Source organism: Sylvia atricapilla, chromosome 12 (assembly GCF_009819655.1).
Source record: "Sylvia atricapilla isolate bSylAtr1 chromosome 12, bSylAtr1.pri, whole genome shotgun sequence".
NCBI lineage: Eukaryota > Metazoa > Chordata > Aves > Passeriformes > Sylviidae > Sylvia > Sylvia atricapilla.
Window position 1 is genome coordinate 9,516,842 of NC_089151.1, and position 16,637 is coordinate 9,533,478.

The 16,637-nt window shown below is 37.7% G+C and overlaps 1 protein-coding gene across 1 annotated transcript; it reads left to right on the plus strand.

Annotated features, from left to right (window-relative positions):
* Positions 1-10,937: 10,937 nt before the first annotated feature.
* LOC136366319 (leukotriene B4 receptor 1-like) lies at positions 10,938-12,276 on the plus strand. Its single transcript, XM_066327305.1, is given in 4 exon segments — positions 10,938-11,095; positions 11,097-11,261; positions 11,263-11,777; positions 11,779-12,276. Coding segments are annotated over 4 exon segments (1,011 nt in total). The 5' UTR covers positions 10,938-11,014; the 3' UTR covers positions 12,029-12,276.
* The last annotated feature ends 4,361 nt before the right edge of the window (positions 12,277-16,637 follow it).

Consider the following 16,637-nt stretch of genomic DNA (forward strand, 5'->3'; position numbering starts at 1 on the left):
GTGTTTGTATTGGCTCAAATACCCTCAAAGATGATTGTGCTGAGTTACACACATGAGTAGAAGACAGCCAGTTTCAAAGAAAGATGTGAAGACAACCAAAAGTGTTTTGACAATCTACTCTGTCCTTGCACCTCAGTAGAGTCACACAATCCCAGGACACGACCTGACATGCATTTGAACCAGGGCTGCAAAGACACTTCTTCATTTCACTTCTTCCTGCTTCCTCAGCTCTTCACATCCACTTTCATATTGTTCCCCGTGGTGCTGCTCAGTAGCATTAGGACACTAAACAAAACCTGTGTTCTTCATTGTATTTCAGGCTAAATTTGGTTACAGTGTCATACAGAAACTGGATAAAAGGGAAGAGAGCAATTGGGTAGTGGGAGTACTGAAATGTAGGTTTACATAACCATCAACCCACAAGCTCAGAGCCAAGGCAGGATACCACAATTAACAGATTAAGTCACTGTCATCTCCTATCTTCAAATCTTTAATCCATATGATAGAGATCATATTACTCCTTTGGCTCATGTTTTGCTGAAGCAAATCAATTTGTCCTTGTAAACCATCCATGTAATAGAGCTTCATAGTAAACTGTGAAAATTTAATTACTAACACTCAGAATTTCAGAATTCCTGCTCAAAGAGAATTTTGTTAGAATCTGGAGTGAGACATTTTTAGCAAGAATGCTCAGATTTAACTCATAGGACTTTACTCAAGATTTACTCAGAGTTGGTATTCTGGGTTGGACCACTGAAGAATTTTGAAATTGGAGCTAGGCAATATATGGAATTAAAAAAAAATTAAAAATAAAAGATGGCATGGGAAGATGAAATGGGGAGATACAATTTTGTGTAGGATGACTATATGAGGAAAATATAATCCATGTTGTGATGAAAACTGAGTAGGTTGAACCCTCAGGGACAGTTTATGTCTTGCACAAGTTCCCACAAAAGTACAACAACTTCCCAGCACATTGCGAGAGTGGTAGAACCTGATGCCTTTTGCTCTGCACAGAAACTTGGGCCCTCTGAGGCAGAAAGCTGACAAGGTGGTTTAATTTGCAGACAAGGTACTTTTTCTGTGAGAAGAGATTTGAAGAAAAAGCAGAATTCAATATGCTGTCACTGTAAGGCTGAACAAGTCTTACAAGACTGTGTGTGGTTATAGAGGGCACAGTGACACGAGTCAAGCAGCAGCATTTCAGGATTCTAGTCCACATATAATGAAAAGGCAAGAGCCCCCTGTTTAATAAGCAGTTTCATCCAGTGTCACACCTGTTTGGTATCCCAGCTGGACAGGGTGTCAGGCAAGTCACAGGGAAATACAGGGCTTAGGAAATCTGCTAGCTTGGACCTGCTTCTGAAGACACACAACACTGCTACTACTAAATCCAATGGATTAGTGACAAAAGTGAGTCCACCTCTGAAAACACAAGTGTGTCCAGAAGAACTGAAACTGGTGTCAGTAATTTAGTCAGGTATCAAAGGGGATGTTGGTCTTTGTCTAGTCTCCTTAAGGTTTTACCCACTCATTTCAGTGCTAAATTTTTCCAACACTAAGAGATGGAAAACCGTCTGACCCTGATGACATGCTGAGAGGCTTCTCTTCAACCTATAAGAACCAATCTTAGAGTTCCTCTTTAGTTGTTGCATTAAAAATAAGAGTTTACCTGAGTTTAAAGGATATGTAAAGATTTTTTTCTTCATTTATGTCTCTGGTCCTGAAATGTGTATGCAATCCCACTAAATGATGCATCTGTAGAGCAAATGTCATCTTAGATATGAAGATATAATGTCCCTGGACAACCCATTTCTTTTCTATTCTTTAATCCAGATTACCACATTAAAACTAGATATTAATTGGGAAATTGGACTACACTTAAGAACCAAATAGGACGGACCCACCATTTTACCAGAGTTTCTCGATTAACAATAAAACCAAACAAAACTAACAAGATTAATGAAATTCGTTGTTAAGATCTGAGTTTTGACTACCACTGAATGTAAAAAAGAAATGCCTGATCTGCTGTTTGCTGGTACTATGTTCTAGAGTAAGGGATAGATAGGCTGCAAATGCACAGGCACTTACTGTCCCCTCCTTTGGGTGTATTACGTTAGGAAGTATTCCTTGGTGATTCCTGTAAGGACACAGTTCCCTCTAGACTGAGGCACACAGGTGCCTGGGAACAGTTAATCATGGGAAATGGCTCAATCAGCAGCATCATGAGTAGCATCATGTGAGGCTCTGTCAAACATGTCCCTGCAAAAATACAGCTCCAGGGAAATTAAGGTTGGAAGGGAGACCTTGGACGGTCATTATTTTAATCCTTGTGTGTGATCAAAAGCTGTGATCAAATTTGGATCAGGGCAATTATTTTGATAATTGGGGCAAATAAGTGAATATAAACTGAAAATTCTGATAAAATTCCGCCATTTCCTTTAACACCATTTCCTTCAGTGTTATTCCTGGTAATAACACCTAATAAAGGACATTTTATAACAGGCAAAAGTGAACTGACCTGTCATGTTTTAACTTGCATAATGACATTTTAGAGACACTTATGAACATAAGAGAAAGAAGCTTGACAAAGACTATCTGAGCATTGTACTTTGAGAAGATGGATTTATTGGACTTTTTTTTTTTTTTTTGTTTAATTAGTGTGCTAAAGACAGCTTGAGATGTTGCAACTATTGTTGCCGGTGCTACACTGACAATAGACTAACACTCATAAAGAGTTTCTTTATGGTATGGTGAAATTAATTTGGCTATCAGTGCTTGGCAGCTGGATGTGAAGCTGCTCAGATTACAAGCCAAAGAAGCAGTAAAAAATGGGTATTGCTATCATGTGACATGAAAACAATTTTCTGCTGAAAGCAAGAAATACATGAGTGTTCCTGTAAAAGGTTATAGCATTATGAGGCAATTTCAAGTCTTCTACTTGGACCTCATTCTTACATAACTTGTGAAAACGGTCTGCTGCGTTTGTGTGCTGCAAAGATGCCTTGATAGCTGCAGAAAGCAGTTCTCTCAAAGCTGCTCTCTTACTCTGTTTTATTGGATTTCCTCATTTGGGGAATCTGCTAGACAGCTCTCATGCTTTACTGCTGTATTTACACAAGGTACTTGTTCTCAGATAACACAGAAAGACTAATAGTGTTTAAAATGAGAGTTCTTTATAAATGTGTTGGTAAAATCTGGTTTTATAGCCTTTGCAGTTGTTTTCTTGATATCTGTATAAACTTTTACAGAAGTTAGTGTTACATGTATGCTGACAACAACCTAGCAAATGTCTTAAATTATAAATTGAACCTAACACTGTTTGAAACCTCAGTCAGAGGACTAGAACATGGATAAAGTTTGTGACTGCATCTGTGATTTGTCATGCCAAGGGGGATCCCTAGTAGTTTGATCAATGGATACTCATGAGCAGTATCTGCCAAGAGTCACAGCCATATTTTCTGTACTATGTGTTCTGTTTTTCACTCACTAACAGATCCCAGAATGTGCCAAAAGCCAACGGTGTGTATCAGGGTGTATTGCACACCACAAACTCTTCTCTGGGCCAACATGAGGTGCCTGCAGCTAACCCTGAGGGAGCCAGGGCAGCAGAGCTGCAGTGAGAGCTTCAGTGACACCATGGTCTGATACCACAGGCCCTGGTGAATAGTCACAAACTCAGAAGACAGGAAAACCACAATCATGAGAGAAAGAGGAGTCACACATTTGCTGTGTCAGAAAAGATGTTAAAGTGATACTGTTCAATACCATGGAGGATTAAATGCTTCCCACACAACCAGGCATAACAAGACACAAAACTACCTAGAAAAAGGTAACAGATGTAATTAAAGCTTTCATACAACACCAAATAATGGCAATTTTAGATTATACTTAACTTTTAGTGGTTTTTACCACAGAATAGACACACAGCAGAGATACAAATCTCTACCAGTCGGGATAACCTATGGTTTAAGGATTACAAGGTAATTGCATCACGTGAGGATTTCTATGATTCTGAAACATCTGGAGTAAATGAAGGAAGAATGACACAGTGACCTGTGGAACAAAGTCTTCTAAATCTTAAAGCACAGACTGGCATTGAGAAAGACAAAAGCTAATTATTATTTTTGTGGTTTGAATGTAAGCTAAACTAATCCTCAATTAGGGGGAAAAAAAAAAAGGACAACATGTTTGAGTGCAGTATGTCCAGCCGTGTTACACTGCAGCAGGGTGAGACAAACAGACTGGAGGTGAGGGAACTTTGCCCTCTGTGTGTCTTGATTTCTTTAATTTTCCCTCATCAGCACACTGTGGTTTGATTGAACTATTGAATTTCAGAACTAGTCTGTTCTTCTGACTGAAAGAAACATAAAAGACCTGAATGAAGAGACAATGAGAAGAATGATGGGATGATGAAAAACACGAGATCATTTCTATACAGGGTATAGGAAGGTGTGTAGGTGCATTCATGTGTGTAAGAATTCTTCAGTCTGCAAGTAAGAAATGACTGAGAGCTGTAGGGTTTAATCAAGGAAGGACTGTGGAAAGGATGAACACGGATTTGCTGTTCACTGTTTTCTGACAGATGAACTGGAGAGTCAGCTGGAGCCAACAGGTGAACAGCAAACAAACAAAAGGAGGTGGTTCTTCACACAGCATGGATCAAAGCTGCAGTGCTAAAAGTTCACTTCAGTTCAAGGATGGGCTTAGGAAGTGTACAGAATAAATGTCTGCAAAACCACACAGAAACCATCCCTGATCCAGGAAACTCCTCAGCTGTACTTGACTGAATTCCAGAGAATGTGTAGGACAAGTGTAGACACACATGGCTTGTTCTTACATTCTTCTCTAAACACCTGCTTGTGGCCGCTACCAGAGACAGGATACTGGGCTAAAAGTACTTTTTGATCTGACTCAACACTAGAACATAAAATGTAAGTCTGCCTAAAAGCAGATCATATATTAGGCTCAAGAGTCAAATATAGGAAAACAATGACATCAGATGATTTTACAGTCTATTAGCTTTACATTCTATTAAATTCCATGAACAGTTATATGTTTGAACTAACAAAACGGTGCTACCATTCCAGTGAAAAATTGGAGAATTTATCATTGTTCACAGTCATTTCTAATATTATATAGAAATTCTACAGGAACATTAGCTCACATTACAGAATGATAAACATTACCTGTGCCTGAAGTTTGCATATCTTACTCTTTTTCCATACAGTATGTTATGTGTGTGTTTACTGAATAGCTGTTAGTGTGACTCTGTGCAGCATCTCAGAATGAATCCTGACTGCTTTTTGTTCCAGATTAAGAATGCTTAGACAAGACCATTCTGAAGAGCAGAGCGGCACAGGGTGCTGGTTTCTCTGGCTATGCAGAACAGAATGTAAGGTATGCTAATTACTGGGTGACTGAGCACACAGGCATTCCTAACACACACGTGGTGGCTGCTACAGAGCAGAAGAAAGATCTTTGTATTCCCCATAAATCAGAACAGTCTGCTAATTTCAGCATTATTAACCAGCCTCCTGACACAAGGCCAGAAAATCAAGACTTCATATCACACTGGGACCAAGCTTAAGGCATGTGTAATAATGGAGTTAAATAAGTCTTCAAAGGTGCTCAGATCTGCTGGACAGAGTTGTTTCACAACCCAAGAGATCACAATTTTTAATCTGCTTTTCAAAGAATACACACAAATGGAAACTACAATTGTTAATGTAATTACAAAACTTTCCAAATTTTGTTCCTTCAGAGGCATAGAAAATAATTTTTTAATTAAAATTGATGTTATTTTTGTTGCAGAGGAAGCTGTCCTTACCAGATCAGTTAAAACAGAATATAGCACTGGAAACTGATATGTATCAAAATAGAACTGAGAGAGCTAGAAATATGAGTATTTAGAAAATAATACCAAAAAAATTTGTGATTTTTCTTCATAATTTTATTGACATTTTAGTCACAATCACCTAACCTTCTTACTCAAAAGCATCGGATGGACCATGGTCCTGAACTCCGTGCAGAGAAAGGCAACACCTCCGGGCTGCAGGCTCAGCCAAAAACCAAGGGATGGTTTCCCGGTGCCGCCGTGTGTTGCAAACACAGAAGTGCACGGACAGCCCCTTCCCCGTGGGCAGAACAGCTGCCGTCTGCTGCTGCTGCTCAGGCACTGCAGTCTCTGTTTGTGGGGTTTTAATCACAGGTCCTTCACTAAGACACGCTCTGCTAAACACCTCTTTCATCACTGCTGAATAACAGAAAGAGACATTGATTGTACAGCAAAGTAATATTTACGTGCAATCCCAGTGAACAAGGTAGAAATGCCCGTAGGTTTGGCTAAAAAATTAAAAAAAATTCAAATAATGTTCGGCAGCAAATCATCCAAGCAGTGTTTGTCATCTGTAAGTTATTACTCAAAAGGAAGAGCATGTAAACAGTATTTGATTTACCCAGTAGCAACCATGGTGCCAGATGTGCTTATATGGGTAAGGATTTTGGCTAGCAACAGTTAGTGTACAAATAGCTACTTAATAGTAGCTGATCCAGAATGGGCCAGTCTTGCCTTAAATTGTAAAAAATCTATACATTTACTGTGCAAAACTTGTACTGTATCAGGATGCTAAAACTGTATGTATTCATAACGTCAAGAAAAGGTGTCTATAAGTTTTCCATAATCTCTGCATAATTGTTATTTATATTCCTGCTTATAGTCAGAATTGTGAGTACAGTTCTCCATTATCTTAATTAACACCTCTAATCTAATGCACCCGGTGTGTCTGTACAAAGAAAATATTTCTCTGTGGTTTTCAGCATAGAAACATATTTTGATTGTCAGTGACCAGTGTTAGGGCAAGAAAGGTGCCAATATGTAAGCATGTCTGATGCACACACACGGTGCCTTGGAAGCACTTCGCTGTCACAAGTCCTAAAGCAGTTTTTTCCCCTGAACATAGGAAGCAGGAAATCTTTTCTCTAGCCAGCCATTTAAAACTATCATTGTTTGCCACTGAGCTGGGTAAGGAATGCAAATTTTTTATAATGTTGGAATACTGATTAACAACAACGCACACAGCACAGAATATTTCAAACTTTATAGTGGAAAGTAAACATGTTTTATTACATTCTGGAACTGATCCAAGTTCTTCCTTGAGTTATTTTCTCTCTTATAAAGCAGCACTAGGAGTGTTCTTATTTGTACTTGCTGCCCCATGGGCTGCTGCCACCAGCACTGCGAGACCTTAGAAATGTCTGGTGTGTGTCTTTTCCTACACTGCACTTCCCTTTGCAGTAACTGCAGAGCACAGACATTATCAGCCACTGCACATCCCCATGAAATCCCCCTTATATAGGAGCCCCTCCTGTAACCAAGAAAGCAAAAATTAGATCAGCTGTGAAGTAGCCCATAGTCCTCTGGTCAAGGCAAAGGGGTGGCACTTCACACTGTCCTCAGTAGCACATAGACTTGAGTTTGGACTTAAAACTTTTGTATAAATCCTGCAAATACACCTTGATTCAGTGGCTGAATTCTGAGGGGTTCTGAGTCTTGATAAATCCTGCAAATACACCTGATTCAGTGGCTGAATTCTGAGGGGTTCTGAGTCTTAGTTAAGACTAATTACTTCTTCCCTTTCATAGTAACAGTAAATGAGGTTATAACATCAATGTGCAGTGTCTCAGCAGATACATGATACTTGCTCTAATTATTTTACAATCAGTTACTAGACAAACATCCAGGGGACTTTCTGAAGACAAAATGTAAAGGATTTTAAAAGTATTCTTGGTAGAGTTCTAAATACAAGTTCCACATTCTGGATTTGCCATTTGCCATGTGTAGCTCTCTCTGTAAATCCTTAGAGAGAGATGCTCTAACAGCATGAACACACAGGGATCCATCTTATGGGATGGATACACTTTAAGCAGAGGCTCTCAGAGTTTTGGAGTGAAACTCTGTTTCTCAGAATAAATATGCAAAAGGTGGAAATATCAACTACAATTTACATTTAGGGATGCAAACACCACTTCTTGAAAATGCTCAGTGGTAGTGTAAATTACAAAACATCCACCAGAGGGGAGCTCATGTATTCATTCAGAGTAAAATAAGTAATTTGAAGAAAGAGAGAAACACACACCTGATATTTAAGGTAAAGCAAATTCTATTTAAGGAGTTTCATAGCAGTAGCACAGACTTTTTGAACTTGGAAAGTTTTCAAAAGTTGTTTACCAATCTAAAATTAACAGATTTACAGAAAGTTTCTTGTATTGAGACTGGCTTATTGCACTACATATAATATGCGTGCACACAAAAGCTTGAACTGTTTTTGTTTTAAACATACAGATGCAGCCTAATTTCACTGCTGTGATGAAGTATACCAGACCTGCTGTGTGCAGAAGTCGAAATGCATTCATACATTAAAGCCCATCCACATGTGGTTGCTAGAGTGAGTAAGATCCTGAATTGTTAGCTGCTGTTGTTTTAGCAGTTATTGACTGCACTATATTTCTCTTCCTGTTAATGTAATATTTGCTAATACAGTTTGTGTACTTCTAATTTAAATTTATAAATAACAGTCAGACACTTTTAGAATATTAAAGACACCTTACAGTCTGAAGTTTTCATAGTGGGTCTAGCAGTCACATAGAGTTGCTCAGAAACAAGCTCCTGAATTAATGTTAATTCTAATGTCTGAGACATTTAGTCTAATTGCCTGGCTTCAGAGTCTTACTCAAGGAAATCTCAGCAGTTCAACACTTTTCTGAGATTTTTCTGAAACAGAAATTCCAGACTATGACTGCAATTCAGAGATTCATTGTTTTCTCATTTAAATGAAAGACCAGCCAGAGGCAGAGGCCTTTGGCAAGCAACTTCAACTCAAGTGGAGAAACATGTTTCTGGAAATTGTAAGGCCAGATGATTCAGAAATACAACCACATCCATACACTACTGGATTAGAACTATACTTATACCAATGGTTGTTCAGACAACTGCTCTTTTCCACCAAAAGTAAAGTTTTACAAGAAAAAAATCCTACAGAGGTGTCACACAATGGTACATACAAGTCCTTTTAGGATCCTTGGTAAATGAGGATGGCCACAAGATTGTAGCTACAATTAGAGCTTTATTATGACATAAAAATTCACTTAGCAGCATACCTTATTGTTATCTACAATTTCTAGCAGTTGGTGTATCTTACTGCTACACTGGATTTTTAGCAATTACGCCAGCTTTCAGTTAAGCAGAATTTCTAGTAATCAGTGTTGCTTTCTTTGCTATCTAGAGTCTTTGGTTATATAGGCTTTTAGTCACCTGAGCCCTCTGCAATTCAGGTCAAAGTCTTGATAATCAGTGTCTGACACAGCAATCATAATCAGGTTGACTTCACTTAAAGAACCTACCAGTCCCTGCAGCACTGGGTGACAAGAGGTATTGAGCATCTCTCCTTGATTATCTTTTCCAACAAAAAATCTGCAACTTAGTTCAATCTAGATATGCCACTGGCAATAACTAAAATATTCTATGAAGGTACTTCTGGAGAATAATGTGTGTAAAGGTATTTCATTAGAAGAAGATACTGCCCAGCACTTCTTCCTGTTCTTTAATTTTCACAAGTGGTTTTCAGAAATTCCCTTCAGAATACAAACAACTTGTTTCCTATTTTTCCCCTACCCGATATTCTTAAGTAAATCAAAATGAAAGGAATTGGAATCATGTATGAATTAAATCCCAATTAAAAATCTGTATTATACAAATAGTATTTTGGAGGTATAATACTTAACTTCAGTGGGGTTATTTGGGATTTGCTTTTGATCTCATTATACTCTTATGGAGCAAAACCGGCTAAGCTGCTTTGGGGTGCTGATGTTACAATCCTTTTTCCATGGTGAAAAATACTTTTTGACTTAACACTGTGCACTACATTTGCCAGGTTTGTAAAATTAGGGAAATAATCTGTGTCACGTTCTTAAATTTAAGAAAGCTATAAATAAGTCTTTTGTTTCTGTGAATTTTTTTATGGTAATACCCTTCCAGTTGCACTTCTTGAATATTTCTGTTGGTTCTGCTGTTCTAGTTCCTCCTCTAGCATTTTAGAAATTTACTGCAAAAGATGTTTTGAAATCAGGATAACAAAATAGTTTCATACTCTTTGGCCGAATTCTGAAGAACTTAGGATCCATTTAGGATTTGATTTCTACTCTGACTACCAAGTTTCCTAGGAAAAAAAACATAAAAGGCCATTGCTGACACAGCAGACAATAATGTAATCATATTTTCTCTCGGACATGGTGCATTTCCTCCTATAACTCAACATCCAGACTGAATACTCTGATGGTTATTGTTTGATAAAGAACTGCAGTTTCCCAGAGAATTAGAAATACAGCTCCTTCCCACTTTATTGTACCAGTGTGGTACAAACAGTTGATTTCCTTTGTGCCATATTTCTAAAATATGAATTACTCTTTTCTGCTGAATTAAAAAGATGACATGAAGGTAGTAAGCACAGTTTTTTGTGCTTTAAAATTCATGTCAACACATAATGCACATTAGTAGTTTACCAGCCATCCCTCTTTTTTGTTTGTATAAAATAAAGTGCTAAGTTATTCATAGAGCAAGAATAGAATAGCATAAAAAGGGTGACTTTCTCGTCACAGCTGTTGATTAGATCAGTAACATCAAAACAGTAGTAAGTTTCTTTAAATAGGGACACTTTAGAAAGACCACCAACAAATTTTCAGTAAAATTCGCTGAAGCACAATGAATGTGTAACTAACAGCCATGTCAGGTCTGCACTGTATTTTTACTTTTGCTTTGTATGCAAAAATACCCATCCTCCTAAACAGGAGGAACTGCCAGATGTGGTCAGATGTCTGTAAGACGTGAGCATGAGGATGTGAGCTCACAGTCTGTATGAGCCTTCAGACATCGTTAGAGGAGAACTTTGAAGTAGTTCACCAACATCTGCACAATAAAACAGAGCACAGAGCAACCAAGGACGGAAGAATTTCCAAAATGAGTGAAGCTGAGGAAAGCAGTGACAACTCAGCAGGAATATTGTGAGGTCAGTGTGTTTGTATACTACTGGGCTTGTCATTATACAATTTTAATTGGCACCCCTGGAAACTGCATCATCATCTGGACTGTTTGTACAAAAATGAAGCAAGTATCTCTTCAGTCCTGCTGATCTGAACCGGCCATTGCTGATGTCCTCGTACTGATTAACCTTACCAATTTGGATTACTCTTTTGCTGACTCATGGGGTTTTTGGAGTCATCTTCTGCAAAACGCTGGTTTTCCTTATTTACTGCAGCATGTACGCCAGTATATTTCTGATTACAGCACTCAGCTTGGAGCGGCTACTGGCTGTGTTTTACCCTTTGACAATTCAAACATATAGAAGAAAAGAAAAGGTTTCTTTGATCGTGTTCCTCATTTGGTTCCTGTCTGTTGCCTTTGGCATTTCTGTCATTCCGTTTCAAGAGACAGGAGAAACCAACGGTCGAGTTTTATGCACGTGTCGCAACTACACTTCGAATAGACAGAAAGTGTCGTATCTTCTGCTGGAGACCCTTGCAGGTTTTGTAATCCCTTTCTTAATTATTTGCACTTGTTATGTGTGTGTTGCAAGAAGAATAAGCAGAATGACTTACCAATCCAAGCGGCGATCGGAACGCCTCATTGCCAGCGTTGTGGTGGCATTCATTCTGTGCTGGTTCCCTCACCACCTCTTTAACATCCTGGATATTATTTCAATTGAAATAGAACTCTCTAATGAGGATGTCTTTGGCACTGGAAGAAGTCGTAGACAAAGGAGTGTACATCTCTGGAGCACTTGTATTCATCAGTAGCTGTATTAACCCTCTGCTTTACGCTTTTGCTGCACGAAGGTTTCAGAACCACCTGAGGTTTGCCAAGATGTCAAAGCTGTTTGAACAGATCAGTCAGTCTGTAACAGAGGAAGACAAGAAAGAAGTCTGGTGTGTAGCCAAACATGAAGATCCTTTGGTAGGCACAGAAAATCTCTAACAAGGAACTCAGTGAATATTCTGAGCATTCCTTCAGCAGTCCTTTCTCATCATTCTCTCATTTACTGAGCAGTCTGGGGAAAAGCTGGAGAGAAACAAAAGCTTTTTGGGGATTTTTTTTTTCTTGTGCTTTTTATAAAATTGCCATTAACAACCTTGTTCAGTTCATAGTTAATGTTCACATCATGAAATGAGCACTATTTCACTGTTGCTGGGAACCTCAGCAAGATCGGCTAAAGCTCAAATTGTAAGGAAACACAGCATTTTTACTTTTTATTAAAATTATTTCGATTTCTAGAAATTATGTGTGCAGAAACAGAAAATAACTGCATCTGAAAAGAGAGAATTTGAAACCTTGAAACTAAGTTTTTCTTCAGAAAAATGTTACTTTTCCTAAACCGTTGTACAATCTAAAGTTTTAAGAAGTTAAATTCTTTATGTGGTAAGATGGTTTTAAGTGTTCTGATGACACAGAACTCTTCAGGATCAATGGAAAAATCTAAAGCTATTTTTATTCATTACTTTATTAGATTTGAAAGTATAAGGGCTGTTTACACAGTCAAGCCTCATTACTACATTATCTTGGGGTAGTAGGTTTGAACAAGTCAAATGTGGAGTGTGACTTCCCTCCAGAAGGAGCAGGAGGTATGAGAACTCTGTTGTATTGCAAACATCACTGCAGAGTGCAGGCTGTATTTGATGGCAAACACATTGCAAACTTCAGTGGCAATTTTATGTATTAAATATATATACTTTGAGTATCCTCAAAAATTTTGATTCAAAGAAGTTAAGCTTCCAAGATGTCTATTAAGTTGTGGAAGAATCGTCCCAGGCTCAGGCGAGGAGGGAGGAGAGATCCTTCACCTTTTTTTATATGTAAGAAAATTATGATAGTAGTACAAAGCATCTCACATAAGAACTTCACCTTCACTTCATATAAGAACCTCATAAGAAGAGTAGTGGACACATCAGGCAAATAAAAGCATTTTTTTTTCTTCTCTATAGAGCAGTGGACTTTGCCATAAGAAACCAATAAAGTTGATTATTGGGCTTTAGTTTGTGAATGTGTGTAAACTCACTGTGAAAAATTGCATGGCATCAGGTCTATACTTTTGAAATTTATTTATTTCAATTGTGCTAACATTTTTTTATACTTGCTTTTTAAGTTTAAGTCAATATTTTTTAACAATATCAAGATAACTACTGATTATGAAGCATATTGTAATTTTACATTTCTTGTTCTGGGACAGCTGATAAATAGCTACATTACTCATCTTTACAGAGAAATTACAGATACTAACCAGAAAATTAATTTTTGAAGTCTGATTGTGTAAGGATATTTGAGTTGTATTAATTTAGCTTGTAAACTGAAATAAACATGGTGAAGTAAAAATCCTAGCTGCTAATGGAAGAATATTCTCTGAACTTTGCATATGTATTTGTTATTCCTGCTTCTTATCAAAAAGTATTTTTTCTCCTGACTAGGAGAAAAGTCTACAGCACAGAGAGTTTTCCTTCAATAGGATGCCTTCACTGAAATTAAAAAAAACTTAGCACGATCTTGTTTGCAGCATATAGTAAGCAACAGTGAAACCCTTTAGAGTTTACCTCATCATTTAGCTGCCAGTCTTTTTCACCCCTCTAATTGCTATTCAATATAGCAATGTGACATTATCTCACAAAAAAACCCCAACAGCTTCAGTTATTACTCATAAAAAGTGAAGCTGTATTTCCCAATATGTTCTTGAGATAGAAGGTCACTCATTATTCAACACAGCATAGAAGAGATAAGGAGATTTACTATCTCATGAGCACTGCAACTGAACTTGTAGGCCACAAGGAGTCAAGCATTTCACAACTCACAGGGTGAGAAAACACCTGGGCAACTTTAGTACAAGCTGCCTGACTAGTGTTTTCCTTTCTATCAGTCTGTTCATGAATTTTCTTCCTCAACATTAATTTTTCACATTTTCTCCACTGCTTTTTACTCACTTTGCTGAAGTCCTTGTATATCAGGAGGTCCACCAAGGACCTAAACAGTCCCTCTTAATTTCTCATTAATAGCCTTGGTTCTACCTTCAGTAGACAATCATCTCTCATCTCTAAGAACTGTGTTTCTTTTGAAGGCTGATTGAGAAGTATTAGAACATACTAACACAGCAACCTTAACTGGTTTCAGTTTTATGTAAATACAGTTAGTTCTTGCACAGTTAAAATCCTCACTGATTTGATATTTTTGTCAATACAACCATCATGTAACTGGGACCATAAGAGTCCACCTAAAATACAAACAGATGACTTGGTTGTCTGCTGCTGCCTGATCAGATACACATCAGACCAAGCAATGGAGCCAGATTTGGCACTTCATCAGTGCTAACACGATCTCACATCTATCTGTTGTTCAAATTAGATCAAATTGAGACTTCATAGTAACCCAAGACACACTCAGATTCGCCTGAAGAAATAGAGTTCCTCTTTTTTTAACTTACTTCCTAACGCCTCTACCCTTGTTTATGAAGCGGCTCTGTGGTCAGTGTGTAGCTATGTCTCATGACACAGCAAGGCAGAAGGCTGAGCTAAGAGGAGGCCACTTCAGTCACCTGAGTCAAATCACCTCAAACCACACTGAAGTACAGGGAACATGATGTGGAGTCAGTGCAACACCACATAGAACACTGAGTACTAGGAGGTGACAGATAGTTTGAATTTCTCACATTTGTAAAAAATATAATCTTCTCAACATTTATCTCTAACATTTCAGTATTTCCCAGCCTGAAACTTGCTGCTGTGAACATTCCATAGGTTTACATCAGGACGTTTTCACATTTACTATAGTAGGATCATGCTGCTAAAGTGAATTGAGGTTGTATTAAATGGATTGAAGGAAAACCTGGGGAATTTTTAGTTCAATATACAAGAAGGATAGAAAAGGACATAAAGAAAAAGCATCAGTCCTTACACTATTTGTTTCTTGTTGACATCAAAAGTGTTTCTGTAAGCATCATTATAAAAGAGTATTAATAGATACCTGGATTTAAAAAAATGAGATTTGTGAATATTTACAGGCAACTTGTAATTTAGGAGTAGCACAAGGGAAATCAGAGATCCTCATTGCAATCAGGAACAGGGCAGCTGCATTATATTAAAGAAAAAATTTTTTTAACCACCAGGACATTTTCTAGGAAGAAGCAGAGCAGAAGACACATTTTAAAGACACTTAAGGCTGCAGTTATTGAATTCTCAGGGTTACAATTAAATGAAAGATTTGCCTGCAATGCCTGAGTGAAATGAATAAAAGAACCTGAAGCTAACAGATGGCACAGAAACAACAAGGAATGCAAATTTTCACATTCAAGCAAGAGTCTGAAACAGAAGAAATATTTTAGAAGATGCAGTAAGTAGCAAATATTAACAGTGGTGAAGGTTTCTCTACAGGTTAGTTTATAGCTCTTATATTATTCCTTTTTCTGCATATGTTGGGAAAAGGGAAAACAAAGAGAAAGTTATTGGGTTTTTTGAGGTGGTAAAACATGAGAAATGAGTTGGTCAAGATTATTAAGAATAATATGGACTTAAAATGAAACTGAGAAGTTCACCCATGAAGCTGCGTATAGAAAGAGAACAGACAGGGAAGTGAAAACTATTCAGTTGCCAGACAGTTCAGATTTTTGTGAATGCTTTCTTGTCAGTTCATCACTAAACAGCTCTTTATTAGAGAACTTCTCAGTGTGATCCACACTGGTGGTCAACAGGTTAAAGAGAAAAAAATCCAATAAACCAGAGTTTGGAGATATGCCTGTCCTCTGAGAGGGTGAGGAGCTTATGCTGCTCCTTTTGCTTTAAGAGCTGGGTGTGACCCAGGGCTATGATGAGGGACCCCAGGATTTTACAACACTGGTTTACTGTCCTAAGAGAAAGCTCTTGCACTCGTAGATATGGAGGACAAGAGAATCATGTACTATTGAATTTCTTTGCATCTTCTTTCCCATTAAATCAAATATACTAGAAAACTTGTGGATGGTTCTTAGTAAAATTCAACATTTTAGAATAGACTGAAGTTAAAGAAATGTTTGGATTAGAAGAAAAATATTTTTATGGAATGCATCAAGTCAGTGATTTAAATTATGGAATTAATGAAGAGATGCCTTGGGAGTCTTCAATACAGGTTAAAGAGTCATAGCTCTTAAATTTGGAATCCTGATTACACACCTGCTAAACAGAAAAATCCACTTACTGTTTATCTAATAGAAGTCAGCTATCAGAACTATATCTTGATTGTAAAATTAACTGGTCAGTCCTTCAGTTTTGGCAGCACCTGTGTAGGTACTAAGAATGTGTGCAGGTAAGGGCATCACTATTTCCACTGGCTATTAACTAGAAACCAGTGTGAACTGCACTGAGACATCTACAACCAGTGTATTGTGATTAAAGTGAAGGTTATGTCCAGATGATTTTAAATTGGAGGATTAGCCTGCTCTTACTGGATCTTAAACCGAAAAATCAGTCTTCTCATTTTTGGGTAGCAGACCTGTTTCTTGGGTATAGCACATTGCACAAATATTAAGGGGCTAACTATTTCATTTTCATAGAATTGTGAATTTGAAGCAGTA